The sequence below is a fragment of the Oncorhynchus mykiss genome, chromosome 18 (assembly GCF_013265735.2).
Source record: "Oncorhynchus mykiss isolate Arlee chromosome 18, USDA_OmykA_1.1, whole genome shotgun sequence".
NCBI classification, from domain to species: Eukaryota; Metazoa; Chordata; class Actinopteri; order Salmoniformes; family Salmonidae; genus Oncorhynchus; species Oncorhynchus mykiss.
Window position 1 is genome coordinate 35,714,101 of NC_048582.1, and position 17,145 is coordinate 35,731,245.

At 44.6% G+C, this 17,145-nt stretch overlaps 1 protein-coding gene across 1 annotated transcript; it reads right to left on the reverse strand.

Annotated features, from left to right (window-relative positions):
• Positions 1-3,854: 3,854 nt before the first annotated feature.
• Positions 3,855-7,090, reverse strand: LOC110496097 (trypsin-3). The gene is made up of 6 exons (XM_021571789.2): positions 6,930-7,090; positions 6,597-6,759; positions 6,046-6,207; positions 5,113-5,204; positions 4,568-4,704; positions 3,855-4,298 (listed from the first exon to the last, which is right to left on the reverse strand). Exons 1-6 carry the CDS (start codon positions 6,967-6,969, stop codon positions 4,149-4,151), a joined length of 744 nt encoding a protein of 247 aa, XP_021427464.1. The 5' UTR covers positions 6,970-7,090; the 3' UTR covers positions 3,855-4,148.
• Positions 7,091-17,145: the final 10,055 nt, after the last annotated feature.

Sequence of the window (17,145 nt, forward strand, 5' to 3'; positions counted from 1 at the left end):
GTAAGCATAATATAAGTCACAGTTTCCTATTCTATGTGCATAGTGGGAATGTACACTGAGTATATAAAACATTAGGAACACCTGCTCTTTCCATGACATAGACTGATCAGGTGAATCAAGGTGAAAGCTATGATCCCTTATTGATGTAATTTGTTAAATCCACTTCATTCAGAGAAGATGGAGGGGAGGATAAAAGTTAAAGAAGGATTTTTAAGCGTTGAAATAATTTGTTTGTGTCAGGCGCATTTGCTTGTGTCAAGAATTGACACGCTGCTGGGTTTTTCACACTCAACAGTTTCCCGTGTGTATTAACAATGGTCCGCCACCCAAAGGACATCCAGCCAACTTGACACAAATATGGGAAGCATTGAAGTTAACATGGGCCAGCATCCGTGTGGAAAGCTTTCAACAGCTTGTAGAGTCCATGCCCCAACGAATGAATGCTGTTCTGAGGGCAAATGTTTGGTATACTCAGTGTATATGTTAGAAGTTACAAACGTTATCATCATTAGCATAGCGTCATATCTCTCCTAATCTTTTCTATTAACCACGTGGGGACTGTCATTCACCCATTTACCACAACCTATGAGCACAATAACGCATATTCCTCTCACATACGCTCTCACTCTTACAATTATCACCTTTCTGTGGTCATAAATCTTGGGATGTATTTACATGTCAAACTTACCCATGTTCTCTTTCTTGCTGTGATACAGCAAAAGTTACCGACAACTCTCCACCTCCAACTACACTGCTCAAAAAAATAAAGGGAACACTTAAACAACACAATGTAACTCCAAGTCAATCACACTTCTGTGAAATCAAACTGTCCACTTAGGAAGCAACACTGATTGACAATAAATTTCACATGCTGTTGTGCGAATGGAATAGACAGCAGGTGGAAATTCTGGGCAATTAGCAAGACACCTCCAATAAAGGAGTGGTTCTGCAGGTGGTGACCACAGACCACTTCTCAGTTCCTATGCTTCCTGGCTGATGTTTTGGTCACTTTTGAATGCTGGTGGTGCTTTCACTCTAGTGGTAGCATGAGACGGAGTCTACAACCCACACAAGTGGCTCGGGTAGTGAGGCTCATCCAGGATGGCACATCAATGCGAGCTGTGGCAAAAAGGTTTGCTGTGTCTGTCAGCGTAGTGTCCAGAGCATGGAGGCGCTACTAGGAGACAGGCCAGTACACCAGGAGACGTGGAGGAGGCCGTAGGAGGGCAACAACCCAGCAGCAGGACCGCTACCTCCGCCTTTGTGCAAGGAGGAGCAGGAGGAGCACTGCCAGAGCCCTGCAAAATGACCTCCAGCAGGCCACAAATGTGCATGTATCTGCTCAAACGGTCAGAAACAGACTCCATGAGGGTGGTATGAGGGCCCGACGTCCACAGATGTGCTTACAGCCCAACACCGTGCAGGACGTTTGGCATTTGCCAGAGAACACCAAGATTGGCAAATTTGCCTCTGGCGCCCTGGGCTCTTCACAGATGAAAGCAGGTTCACACTGAGCACGTGACAGACGTGGCAGAGTCTGGAGACGCCGTGGAGAACGTTCTGCTGCCTGCAACATCCTCCAGCATGACCGGTTTGGCGGTGGGTCAGTCTTGGTGTGAGGTGGCATTTCTTTGGGGGGGCCACACCTCCATGTGCTCGCCAGAGGTAGCCTGACTGCCATTAGGTACCGAGATGAGATCCTCAGACCCCTTGTGATGCTGGTGCGGTTGGCCCTGGGTTCCTCCTAATGCAAGACAATACTAGACCTCATGTGGCTGGAGTGTGTCAGCAGTTCCTGCAAGAGGAAGGCATTGATGCTATGGACTGGCCCGCCGGTTCCCCAGACCTGAATCCAATTGAGCACATCTGGGACATCATGTCTCGCTCCATCCACCAACGCCACGTTGCACCACAGACTGTCCAGGAGTTGGCAGATGCTTTAGTCCAGGTCTGGGAGGAGATCCCTCAGGAGACCATCCGCCACCTCATCAGGAGCATGCCCAGGCGTTGTAAGGTCATACAGGCACGTGGAGGCCACACACACTACTGAGCCTCATTTTGACTTGTTTTAAGGACATTACATCAAAGTTGGATCAGCCTGTAGTGTGGTTTTCCACTTTCATTTTGAGTGTGACTTCAAATCCAGATCTCCATGGGTTGATAAATTTGATTTCCATTGATAATTTTTGTGTGATTTTGTTGTCAGCACATTCAACTATGTAAAGAAAGAATATAAGAATAAGAATATTTCATTCATTCAGATCTAGGATGTGTTATTTTAGTGTTCCCTTTATTTTTTTGAGCAGTGTATATTAACCTTATAAGGCCTGTAATTGGAACTCCTTTCTCCCAGCAGCCCGGCATAGGGCTACCTTCCATCACATCCTCTGGCTCCGAGGATCTTCCTTTGACGAATTCCCCAAACTATTTAATAAAATGTCATATTGCATTCTATCTCTGTTGTTCATTTAGGTACGCCTGTACTAGATTGAATTGCATGTTGAATAGGCTCATGAATAGCCTCTTAGTGACACTTAAACGCAACTGGTTGATGTTATCATGTTTGTTATTTGTTCTTTCTTGCAGGGGGCGAAGACTCATTCCTCAGGGCCAAAGAGAGCTAGATAGAATTGCTGGTCAGATAGGTCATAACCTAACGTAGCAGGCGAAAAATAAATGTCTGAGCTGCGTTTCTCTCTTTCTGGGGAGGTCCTCTTCTGCACTATTGAACCAATCCAGTAAATATGGAGGAGGAGTTAAGATGGAGGTTAGAAGGGTGTACCATACTGATCAACTTATGTCTCTCTATTTACAGCTTCCTTCTGCAAACAACAAGCAGTGAGTGAAGTTCACAAGAAGTATGATAGAAGAGAAGCACACATTCCTGTCATGTTTTCCCTGCACTTTGACCTCCATTTGAACTGCAAGTGAACCTTGTCGTGAAAAATCCTAATCAAGTGAGAGAGACTTCTTCAAACAACCATTGATTAATTATTGCAATAATGTAGCTGGTCAACAACTCACCCGTAGGTGATTCGTTGAGAAACCAATGATTCTGAGTTGAGGCTTGCCTTATATAGCCCAACCTTGTTACATTTCCTTCATCCACCACAACTATATCAATGTGCCAAACCAACAGATATCTATATTCGGAGAATACTCTGTGTTCTCCTGCAAGTCCTAACAACTGTTTGTTCTTAGAATAGATGACAAGGAGAGACTTCATTCAGAACAGAGACACCTCGTTCTGAACATGCAGGTTTCAGAGTATAGAGAACGGGGGTAAGAACACGAGATGTGCAGAGCCGTGGTGAATTAGGTACAGAGTTATGTGAAAACAGCAACTTGCACATCCAGAGTAATAGGATTGTACACACCTATCATTTATATAAACCTTAAAGTAATGCACATTTTTCCCTTACAACCTATTCTTAACAACCTGAAAAAGACAATAGTTGATATCCCTTGTGACAGGCTTGGAATGCATCTCAAATGGCACCCTATTCCCTATATAGTGCACTACTTTGACATATTGAGTCCTGTTGGCCCTGGTCAAAAGTAGTGCACTAAATAGGAAATAGGGTGCCATTTGGGGGGGTAACATACTGCAGGCTACAGCTCATTGAGAGATGAGAGGTCTCTTAGAACATGTTATTTGAAAATGTCCACATGTATTCCTGAAAGGAGGAGCCCAATATTATCAACTAGACTGTCTGTGAACATCACCTTCTCAGACTGCTGTGAAACAAAATGTTGAGAAAACGCAACGCCCCCCCCAACAACTGTGTGGCTCACATGCTGTTCCCATCACAATGTGTTGTACCTGTCTGTGTTATGAAGAACAGTTTGAATCATTTTGAAGAAGAAAAAAACACACTGATATGATTTATTGTAGTTCATTTCATAGATATAACCTAAACTTCTCTGGGGGTAGGCTGTAGTCTGCACGGGATATAGTGTGTGTTCCAAACGGTATATTACTGACAGGGTGTGAGAGTGCTGCACAGTATCCCAACGTATTGACTGATACACTGGCTGTTGACTCAGAGGTAGAGTGAATGTTTCTGATTGGCATAGTTAGTGTGACCTTGAATGAGTGTGTGAGCATTACAGTACATGTGTGTGTGTGCAACACTGTGTATTTGTGTTTAGTTGCTGCTCATGATATCGCTGATCCAGTTGTTGTATTGGCAAACGCGGGCATAGACACTGGGGTGTCCCTCCTGGGCACACTCGTAACCCCAGGACACCACACCCTGCAGCTGACCATTACACACCAGGGGTCCACCGGAATCCCCCTGCGTGCACACACACACACAGAGAGAAAGGCAGAGAAAGGGAGAGGATAAAAAGGTCAGAATTAAAGTGAATATTCTCAGGAGACTAACTGTAGTAAGACAATCTAAAGGAGAGTGTTGGGTAGAGGGTTAGAGAATACTATCAATACAAGTGGTAGGGGATGAAGAATGAAAGCAGGAAAAGGCTGTGGCTGAACCTGATAGTATAGTCAAACAGTCCTATATCGGTATCTCCACCCCCTTTTTCTCAGTGGTTTAGGCCGACTAACCTGACAGCTGCTGGCTCCCCCGTGCATGAATCCGGAGCATACCATGTTCTCTGTGAACAGATGGGGGTAAGCATTCTCGCAGATTCTGTGATCGATGATGGGCTGCCTCAGGCACTGGAGTTTAGTAGGAAAGCTGTCTGGCAAAGCAGAAATAAATCAATGAATATGCTATGCCACACTTACACAGCCTCTCATTCAACATACAGTATTCTTCACGAGAGGTGCTGTGTTGTGTGCATTCAAGTCAGCCCTAGACTGTTTGCGTTTGAAATGTTATGCATCATCTACACAAAAAAAGCATACCCTTCAAGTAAATTTGCTTTAATCAAAGAAAGCACTTGTTAACTTCAAATCCCAATCCCCTCTGATTTCCCCTGTAGTGTGTGTCCTCTTTATCATGGCATAGTTATGGAACTGTAGAAAGGGCCCATAACCACTAATACAGGATTATTTTGTTTTACGTTTAAGATTGTGGGTTGGCTAGTCGCATCCTAAGCCTACGGTTAGGTGCAACTTCTACGTTTAGCTTCCAGCCTCTCACTTACTTCCATTGGGGATGGTGTTGCCCCAGCCGGACACCAGGCAGTTCTCGTCGGCTTGGGGGCAGCGGGAGGGCAGGGCCACAGTCTGGACGTAGCTGTAAAGTTCATGTTCAAATGTTATATTCCACCTAAATAGCAGCAGTCGGTACAAATTGAAACCCACAAGCATACAAATGGCATAGGCCTAACTAAATACATATTTATTTATAAATTGATAAAAGGACAAAAAAAAAGGATATTCAAGACTTAAAGAAGCTACTCTGAAAATATAGTTTACCAAGCTACCAATTACTTCACGCTGTAAGAAGTTAAGATACATTAAAGCTAACCTTAAGAAAAATACACTTTACTTAACTAGTTACTTAGAAAAAGTAGTGCACTACATCAAACTACTCCGTGAAAAATTATCATATCTAAATATGAAATGTTATAGACTACAAATTGCCAGTCAAAATGTGTAATTTAGCCTATTAAACACAAAAAAGTGAGAATTAGGTACACAAGTGTTTCAAGTGAGAATTAGACAAGTCTGATGCCAAAAAAGAAAGTATGTCAATTCTTGCCTACTTCACCAATATGTTATTTTAGAAAGAAGAGTAGTGTAGTTCCAGTAGTTAGCTACAGCACTACATGGCAAAACAGTAATTAACTACTGAAAACACAACCAATATGTTATTTTAGAAAGAAGAGTAGTGTAGTTCCAGTAGTTAGCTACAGCACTACATGGCAAAACAGTAATTAACTACTGAAAACACAACCAATATGTTATTTTAGAAAGAAGAGTAGTGTAGTTCCAGTAGTTAGCTACACCACTACATGGCAAAACAGTAATTAACTACTGAAAACACAAACAATATATTATTTAGTTCAACGAACACAGAATTACTAGTTGAACTAAATGTAGTTCACTACTCCACAACACTGCTCATTAATCACCTGTTGAGGGTGGCAGGCTTGCTCAGCTTGATCAGCATGATGTCGTTGTCCAGGGTGTAACTGTCGTAGTTGGGGTGCTTGATTAGCTTGGCGGAGTCGATCCACTGCTCAGTGACCTCGTTCTGCTCGATGTTGTGCTCACCCAGACGCACCTGGATACGACTGAGGATCAGGAGAGGGTTTTAGGAAATCCATCATTTTGGAGTGAACGAAAAGTAAAGAACACATCTAAGATTGTGTGAAGTCCCGCGGTAGGCCAGCCATACGGAAATGTATGCACACGCTACTTGTAAGTCGCTTTGGAAAAAAAGCGACTGTGAAATGGCATATATTGAAATGTGGTTCTGTAGTAAACAATACATTTAGACTACTACCTGACCAACATCACCTATTATACCGGACTCTTTCCTGACCATATGATTATCTTACCAAGAAAGACTGTGTCCCACTTGTTATAGTTTATAACAAGTGGGCCCAATTAAAGGCTAAAACACCATGGGCTGACATCAAATAGGCCTACATCAGTTTAATAAAGCCCTGTCAGTACTTACGACTTGTGGCAGTGGGCAGCAGACACCACCCACTGGCTGGAGATCAGGGAGCCACCGCAGAAGTGGTAGCCAGCGTTCAGAGACACTTGGTAGGGCACGGAGTGGGCAGGGCACTCATACCCTCCGACAACCTTCTCATCCCTCTCCTCCACCGGGGCAGCAACTGAAACAATCAGGTGTGGAGTTAAGCCCGATCATACTTATATCCAGAAGAGTAGATCATAAGAGCCATAAGCTGATGGATCCGTTAACAAAGAAGATTTTTAAAACAGTTTAGTTAACAAGGATAGGCACATCAGTCCACTTTCCTGTAGAGTGATTTGTTTTTCTTACACACTGCTCCGAGCAAAGCCAGAAGAATCAGGGCTTTCATGTTTGTTTGTACGTATGGCGCTCACACAACCAAGGCTATATATACACTGTACCACTCCACGCTATCTCCCCTTTTTCAAGGTACTGTTAAAACCAGTTCTTCCTGGGAAGAGGGCATATGGCTCCAGAACACATGGAGCCATTACCTAATTCAATATGGGTGTAGTATGGAACCAATAGGCCTCCAACTAGGGGCCACGTCATGTTATCTACTGTATGACATTCCAAACGTAATGATAAACTATAGACTCAGGTAATTTGACAATTACCTAGACACCTGAAGTAATTGTGTGTGTTCAGTGACTCAAAAAGTAATATTCTCACATAATACATGATAACTTGCAACGTATAGGAATACTGTATATATCAGCACATTATTTTTATTTATAAATAAATACTGTTCTGGGTGCTCCTTTCCTGTCCTAGCCAGGGTCAGCAAGGAATATTATGTCAACTCAGATAACCTTATCAGTTCTGCCCTTATCATATTAGTTGTGTTTGTTTAAAATGTACTTCTGAGTAGCCTTTTGAAATGTTGGGACACATATGAGATAGCATGTCCTAAGAGTTTAACAGTCCTTGAAACATGAGCCTGTGCAGTAGTTTGTAAAAAAAAGGTGTTCAATAACATAGGATAATTCAGATTCACACACATTCCTCTGAGTCACATCATGGTATCTACTGTATGACATTCCAAACATAAGAATAAACTATAGGCCTCCAACTAGCCGCGTCCTCAGAGCATGCACAGACCAGCTGGCTGGTGTGTTTACAGACATATTCAATCAATTCCTATCCCAGTGTGATGTTCCCACATGCAAGAAAGCTAAGGTAACTGAGCTAAACGACTATTGCCCCGTAGCACTCACTTCTGTCATCATGAAGTGCTTTGAGAGACTAGTCAAGAATCATATCACCTCCACCCTACCTGACACCCTAGACCCACTTCAATTTGCTTACAACACCAATATGTCCACAGACGACGCAATCGCAATCACACTGCCCTAACCCATCTGGACAAGAGGAATACCTATGTAAGAATGCTGCTCATTGACTACAGCTCAGCATTTAACACCATAGTACCCTCCAAGTATAGTACCCTCCAAGTATACACCATAGTACCCGAGCTTCTTGTCATTGTTGCTAGCTACAGTATCTGGCCATCCAGAATCACAACAACACACTGCCTTCTGCTCCATTGAAGTGTGCACATTGTTTTCGTGACGTTGTCAGCTAACCCGTCTATACGACCAGATAATAACTTTTCATATTTCTTTATTTTTTATTTAACCTTTATTTAACTAGGCAAGTCAGTTAAGAACAAATTCTTACTTACAATGACGATCTAGCCTATCTAACGACGCTGGGCGCCACCCTATGGGACTCCCAAACATGGCCGGTTGTGATACAGCCTGGAATCAAACCAGGGTCTGTAGTGACGCCTCTAGCACTGAGATGCAGTGCCCTAGACCGCTTGCACCACTCGGGAGCCCCTCTAAACTTGCAACATATAGGGATACTGTGTTATATAGGGATACACATGTTATCTACTGTATGACAAAAGTAATATTCTCACATAATAAAACGGCTTCGTTGTTTAGCAACAAAACCGGTGCATGCACAACTATGGGACAAAACACACAGGGTAGCTGCTTGTTTAGATCCATAACATGGACTCCAGGAGAACATTGCACCAGTGCAGATCCCAGTAAAGCATGGTGGACTGTTACATTCCTGACTATGGACTCCCCAACCACGAAGGTAGTAGTGGTAGTGTGCATTTGGGAGCAGCTTATTGATGTTCTGTACTTGTGTTCCTGGATAGCACAACGTTTTTGTTCCAGGGACTGAGACATTTCTCACCATTGAACTGCCCAATACAACGGCCGGAGAATGGGGTGGAGAAATCTGCCCATTCCTACCCCTCTCACAATTCGTTGAACCTTTCACAGGCCCACGAGAAGCAGGATAGCTTCTCCCGGCGATAAGTCCGAACATTCCACGGTGTGCAGTGCCCCCTCAGATCCAGAGAGAGGAAAAGGAGCCAAACTCGACGATAAATCCGCAGCTTTAGTCAGCACAACCATCACTGACACGAGGAATCCCAGCGATAAAGGCGCAGGTAGATCAGGAACAAGTGCAGCAGAGCTATTCCCTATGTCAATCTGCTACGAACCTCTCGCAGTCACTCCCATTCACTTAGCAGCATGCCGCTGCCTTCGGTTTCCACAAGTTGTGACATGGGACCAGCGCTGATTGGAACAAATCTTCTAGCTGTTCTCCATCTACTCCACTACTAGATGGAGGAGAAGCAGATGGAGACGACTTCATTGCTAGGCAAGTTCCATGTATTTACAGGCCATTTGGATAGGGACAGATGACAAGGCGGGGAAACATCCATTAGGCCCGAGAGGCATCCAGCCACAGGAGTTGAGACTGTTCCAATTTGCATTTTCCCCATAAATCCGTGCATAATTGAGATTGAGAAGCATAGCCAGCTCATTTCTGTAATCCTCCATTAGCAAACAATTGCCGTATTGGAACCCCGAATTGCCAATATTGTCCCAGACAAAAGTGTAATAAACACAGCTTTACAGCGCTGAAAATGTTTGAACTATTCCAGACGAAGCGGGCTCCATTGCAGCCCAGCTAGCCAGTAGCAGGTTTTGACACAAGCACTTCTGAACAAAACAAAAATAAAACTTAGGAAACAACAGGTCGATGTGCAGGAGGTATCCGAGTTTGTGACAGGAAATTGTGCGTGGCAATTAGGTATGTTGATAGACCTACCTTGTACCAATCTTCCTCTACTACTTCACTGCCTCAGCATACAACATCTTCTGTACTACTCTGATCCTGGCAAACTCAACATGCCTTCCTCTCACCAGACGCTTCCGAGCTCCAGCACCATGGGCACCCCCACAGCTAACACACAAAACTTTTAAAATCGATACTACACAGTCCTTTGTGCCATGCCCTCCTGCACTCTTCTCACATATAAGAATCTCTCTCCTACACATGCTGCAACATGACCATAAGCTTGTCACCTAAAACACCATAATGGGTCCGGGACAAAAGCATTTTCAGCTGTTTGATGCTGGTGTACAAAACCAAAAGTAAAATATGCAAAAACTAAACCTAAGAACATGAGGCATAGAAATAAAGCACACAGAACAGATCTACAGCTTCTTAGCTTTCAATGCGAATGACAGATCTATAAGTCACATTTCTACGTCAATTTGGTTGGGTCGCGCAAAAAGTAACATATTGCAGTTTTAACGCCACCTGCTTCGGAGAGCAAAGCAAGTCACAGCTCTTGTCCCTAGTCGTGTGGTCCAGAGCGCCCGCTCCCTCTGGACAGAAGAAACGCAAAAAATCATCACAAATCCACTTCAAGTTGCTTTCACCAACTCAACAGTCCCCAACCTCTTCTCCATCCAACCAAACACCACATATTAATCTGCTAGAAGGCAAGGATCCATTCTCTCCCACTGGACCAGAATCATCTTTGTCATCACCAGGAGGAGGCGCAAACCCGGCAGTCTTCACCGCACTTGCCACTGCAGTTAACTCATTCTCACTCTCATGCTCAATTTCCTTCTGTAGCTCTGCCATAAATTCTGTGTGATCCACCATTCCATATTCACTCAAAACATGTTCCACTTTTCACGTTTTTTCTGTCCACCATCTTACCCCCACCTAAGGGCCGACCGAGCAAGTCATTTCTGATATTGTTATGTAGCCTAGATCGTTTCCTTTAAAAATCATATGCTGGTGGGGTGTAGCCTGGGTTGCAGTTGAAGGCTGGTCAGTGTAAAATTTGCGCTTCTGTCATATGGTGGCAACAGAAGGCTGTAACAGCACCTTGGGCACCACGGGGTTGTCAAGGAAATCATCTTTCTCCTTGTCCAAGGGACCTGACAGGTTGTGTCACAAGGCTCGCTCTCCTACTGCCACCAGGCTAATGGCACGGCCACAGCCTTGAATGGCTCCCCTAGACGTCCTGGATAGCCTTGCATCAGTTTGGCCTGGTACACCAGGAGCAGGGACATCACATTCAGAACTCTTCTGAACATGCGGCAGACAGGTAAACCTTCTGGTAAATGGAAGTGAAGAATCGATCCGCTGTTCCAGGAATAGAGGTGTCCCCGTCATAGACGAAGAACCAGGGTTAAGGTATTTGGGAAACTATAGGTCAATTACCAGTGGACTGCCGACACCCAGGTCCTTTATGTCCCTGACCTCCATGTTGGCAAAATGCCTGGTCTGAGCTTTGGAGGTGAGGGGGTTGACCAAATTGCCCTTGGTTTCCATCATGCATGCTGGGACAGCTGAGAGGAACTGCATGCCTGGAACAGTACCAGAAGGGAGATGCCGCCCATCGTAAAAGTCCCTGTCTGCGTCGCCGCTCCCCAATGGCTCAGGCCACTAAATGTTGAGTCTCACCGCTGCCCGTTTCCAGACATCGAGCAGTGAATAGTATCTCTCATCCGGTGACGATGCCCCGCTAAGGGTGGAAGAGGATTTGTCAGCTTCCATCTCCTCCTTGTCTGCTGCGAAGAGGATTCTAATCCCCTCGCCGCCATCATCATAGGATGGGACATCCTCATCCCCTTGGTCTGGAGCTAGGGCCTGGGCATGAGGGCCATTAGGGTACTGGTCGGATGAAGTGAGAGTTAGAAATTTGAAGTTTTGAGAGTTTGAAGTTAGACATTTTAAAATGATGATAATACCCTTTGAGTGTAAAAGCTGTTTGAAAAGACAGAATTTTCAGCTCGTTTTGAATGGGTGTTTTGGCCTGCCTGGTGACATCCCCATGCGGTATTAGTTAATAGACCCATAACAGAGAGTTTCAAACCTCTCTGCCAATAACAGGTCGTTTTTAACTAAACCTGTATGTCCAAGATTTTATGCTCTACAGGTGAATTACAGGAGAAGGTGATTCACTCAAATCAGTCCCTGAGGAGAATAGACGGGAAGCAGCCCCGTTAGGAGGGGCCATACCAAGTACTCCTGGTGACAGCCTTCACCGTGAGAATAGCTGAAAGAGCTACCGGGGTTCATATCACACATTGCAAGAGGGTAAGACACACTAACACTGTCGAACAATCACAGAGTTAGGAGAAGAACTGAATACCAATAGGGTTCGGGGGTTACTTCTCTAACAAAGATTCCCTGACCCCGCCCTATCCTCCCTGTGTGCGTTCGTAGAAGTGAAAGTGTGGGCTGGCCTCTGGCTGAGGATATGTTCTCCAGGAAAGGGTGGGGCTTTACAGGAGTGCTGATTGGTCTGAGCTGTCTTATTGTGGGAGCCCTCGTCCTAATACATCATGACCCATCCGAGATGGAAGAAGGTGAAGTACAGTGAAGGTGAGGATTTTGGACTGTAATCCGGAGCGAGATAAATATTGCGTAAAGGTACGAATTACTATTAAAAACGTAAAGGAAGAGGATCTCGGGTTATGGTATGTTGGATTTGATCAGGTTTCAGTTGATACCCTAGTGCCATTCCGGGTAGAAGAGGTTAGGGCAGGTGATAGCTCTATAGTCAGCCAGAATACAAGCAGAGCCCCTGACAAAACAGATACTGACAGTGGAGTCGTAAAGAGCCATGGGCCGGGGCGGATAGCTCAGACGAAAGATCTTAAGGAAGTGATTGAGGTGGAAACTGGTTATGGTTATACAGCCAGATCAGTAGCGAAAGAATAAGGTTATGCCTGAGCCACAGCAAAACCTCAGTTGACAACTATCCCCTTCCCCTTTCCATTTGATGGAATTGATTCACCCAGGGGAATGGCCTGTATGGTAAAGCTGTTCATGAAGGCAGGGAAGCCAGAAAATGACAGTTGCATTGATCTGCATGTATCCCCATGTGCCCAGGACATCCAGACTTCCCCCTTTCAGTTACAGGAGACATTATTATTGTATAGCTCGATACATCACACACGGACGGGACGTAGGGAAAGTAAGAACATGCAATAGGACAGAGAACGTTACAACTGATGAGACTATGAGGGATCTGACAGGCTGGTTGAGCTCCGGGGATTTCAGTGAGATAAAGAGGATAAGGGCTGACGTCTGGTGGTTGTGTGGGGGAATGACGTTATGGCCGAATCTGCCTACGAATTAGACAGGCCTATGTGCTCTTGTACATTTAGGAATGCCTTTCACCCTCATCCAACACCATGACATAGTGTTGGCAAGATGGGAAAAAAGAAGCTCTCCATCTGGGTCTTTTGACGATAGAGTATATATTGATAATATTGGGGTACCAGACGAGTTTAAAGCAAGAAATCAGATCTTAGCAGGATTAGAATCAAGAATTTTCTGTTGGTCAACTCTCAATAAGAATGTGGATTGGATCAATTATATATATATATATATATATATATATTATAATCAACAGCGCTTCATCAATTATCCTAGAGATGCAATAAAATGATTGGCAGAACAGACAGAAGCGACTAGTTTGATGGCATAGCAGAATAGGATAACTTTAGATACGCTACTAGCTGAGAAGGGAGGGGTGCTGTCACAAATCCCGCCGAAGATGGTGCCTCTTCCTGTTCGGGCGGCGGTCGTCGTCGCCAGCCTATTAGCTGCCATCGATTCCCTTTCCTTTTGTTTCTGTTAGTTGGGTCTAATTGGTTACACCTGTTTTGAGTTAGTTTTGTTTGTAGGCTATTTAAGGGCACTAGGCCTGCTGGGTATTGTGCGGGCTTGTTCTCTGTTTATTGGTGTTGGTTGATTAGTGTGATCTATTTTTTTTTATTTTGGACGGGTTGTTTCATGCGCCCTTGTGTTTTGCATGTCCGTGTCTCCCCTGTCTTTGGAATAAAAGTATCCACGTACGGAATTACCTACTCTCTGCGCTTGTCTCCTCTACTCACCATTCATAGAAGTCATAACAGAAGCCCGCACACACTGAATGGAGTCAGCAGGAGCAGCGACCACCCCTCTCCCAACTATGGAAGAGCGCGTCCATCATCATACAGCTGTCCTTCATCGGATCGGTTCAGCGATGGACCAGATGATGGAGCGATGGGAGAGGAGTGGTCTACCAACGTCTACCCCAGCTCCCCCACAGACGACGCCACCCACTCCACCTACGTCGTCGTCTGGGTCCAGCACATTGCGTCTCTCCCCCCCGAAGGAGTACGATGGAGCGGCGGCTGGGTGCCAGGGATTTTTGCTCTAGCTCGAGCTCTACCTGGCTACCGTGCGTCCGACTCCCTCGGGTGAGGAGAGTGTGAGCCTCCTCGTCTCCTGTTTGTCGGGTAGGGCCCTGGACTGGGCCAACGCTGTCTGGAACAGCCCAGACTCGGCTCGGGACCACTACCTGGAGCTCACCCGCCGTTTTCGAGCTGTGTTCGACCACCCACTAGAGGGCAAAGCGGGAGGATAAACGAGGTGTGTTATAGATTGCAACTTCCCTCTTACTATTGCATTAACCCCTCATTTCATGTGTCTCTCCTCGGGCCGGTGGTAGCTGGTCCCCTACAAGAAGGACATTGAGGGGTCCCCGGCGTACACAGTACGAGCTATTCTGGACTCGAGACGCCGGGTGAGGGGCCTGCAGTACTTCGTGGACTGGGAGGGGTACTGTCCGGAGGAGAGGTGCTGGGTACATTTTAGATCCTTCCATCTTGAAGGATTTCCACCGCCTCCAACCGGAACGCCCCGCGCATCGTCCTCCGGGTCGTCCTCGAGGCCGGGGTTTGCGCACTGCGGGAGCCGCGCGTCAGGGGGGGATACTGTTACGAATCCCGCCGAAGATGATGCCTCTTCCTGTTCGGGCGTCGGTCGTCGTCGCCGGCCTATTAGCTGCCATCGATTCCCTTTTGTTTCTGTTAGTTGGGTCTAATTGGTTACACCTGTTTTGAGTTAGTTTTGTTTGTAGGCTATTTAAGGGCACTAGGCCCGCTGGGTATTGTGCGGGCTCGTTCTCTGTTTATTGGTGTTGGTTGATTAGTGTGGTCTCTATTTTTCCGGACAGTTTTAGTCCTGTTTATTTTGAACGGGTTGTTTCATGCGCCCTTGTGTTTTGCATATCCGTGTCTCCGCTGTCTTTGGAATAAAAGTATCCACGTACAGAATTACCTGCTCTCTGCGCTTGACTCCTCCACTCACCATTCATAGAAGTCATAACAGGTGCATGATATTTGGAACAATGTGCTGTACCTTCATCCCAAATAACACAGCTCCGGATGGATCAGTGACCAAGGCCCTGGCTGGTTTAACCTTTCTGATCTCCCCATCCCGGATCCGGGATCGTGAATACAGACTCAAGCTCATTACCATAACGCAACGTTAACTATTCATGAAAATCGCAAATGAAATGAAATAAATATGCTAGCTCTCAAGCTTAGCCTTTTGTTAACAACACTGTCATCTCAGATTTTCAAAATATGCTTCTCAACCATTGCAAAACAAGCATTTGTGTAACAGTATTGATGGCTAACGTAGCATTTAGCATTAGCATTCAGCTGGCAACATTTACACAAAAAAACAGAAAAGCATTCAAATAAAAATCATTTACCTTTGAAGAACTTCAGATGTTTTCAATGAGGAGACTCTCAGATAGCAAATGTTCAGTTTTTCCTGAAAGATTATTTGTTTAGGACAAATCGCTCCGTTTTCTGCGTCACGTTTAGCTATGAAAAAACCCCTGTATCCAGGATTGTGTAAATCTATCAGCAAGCTCATTAGCATAACACAACGTTAACTATTCATGTAAATCGCAAATGAAATGAAATAAATATGCCATCTCTCAAGCTTAGCCTTTTGTAAACAACACTGTCATCTCAGATTTTCAAAATATGCTTCTCAACCATAGGAAAACAATCATTTGTGTAAAAGTAGCTAGCTAGCGTTAGCATTTAGCGTTAGCATTAGCGTTAGCATCCAGCACGCAACATTTCAACAAAAACATAAAAGCCTTCAAATAAAATAATTTACCTTTGAAGAACTTCTGATGTTTTCAATGAGGATACTCTCAGTTAGATAGCAGATGCTCAGTTTTTCCAAAAAGATTCTTTGTGTATTAGAAATAGCTCCGTTTTATACATCACATTTGGCTACCAAAAAAAATCCGAAAATTCAGTCCTCAAAACGCGAACTTTTTTCCAAATTAACTCCATAATATCGACTGAAAACATGGCAAACTTTGTTTAGAATCAATCATCAAGGTGTTTTTCACATATCTCTTCATTGATACATCGTTCTTGGACACATGGTTTCTCCCCTATATCAAATGGAAAAGTACGAGCAGCTGGAGATTACGCACCAATTTCGACACAGGACACCAGGCGGACACCTGGTAAATGTGGTCTCTTATGGTCAATCTTCCAATGATATGCCTACATATACGTCACAATGCTGCAAACACCTTGGGGAAACGACAGAAAGTGTAGGCTCATTCCTTGCGCATTCACAGCCATATAAGGAGACAATGGAAAACAGCGCCTCAAAAATGTTGCTCACTTTCTGTTTGAAGTTTAATCTTGGTTTCGCCTGTAGCATCAGTTCTGTGGCACTCACAGATAATATCTTTGCAGTTTTGGAAACGTCAGTGTTTTCTTTCCAAAGCTGTCAATTATATGCATAGTCGAGCATCTTTTCGTGACAACATATCTTGTTTAAAACGGGAACGTTTTTCATCCAAAAATGAAATACTGCCCCTAGAGTTAACAGGTTAACCTCTAGTGACTCCCCATCCCGCGTGAGGGAGCGTAATCATAGACTGATACTAATTAGCATAACGCAACAGACAAATATTCCTAGAAAATATTCCTATTCATGAAAATCACAAGTGAAATGTATTGAGACACAGCTTAGCCTTTTGTTAATCACCCTGTCATCTCAGATTTTCAAAATATGCTTTACAGCCAAAGCTAGAAAAGCATCCTCGGCTCTGCCGAACGTCCCGTGTTCCCCCCCAAAATGTAAAGGGGCTGCCTCTCCTGGCCACGCTGCAACGATCCTCTTCCTGTGAATGACTGGACCAAAGCGCAGCATGAGACGTGTTCATGATATTTTATTAAAACCAGAACACTAGAACAAAGAATAACAAAGAGGAAAACGAACAGTTCTGTGAGGAAACTAACTATACAGAAAACAACTACGCACAAAACCCATGTGGGCAAGAGCTACCTAAGTATGGTTCCCAATCAGAGAC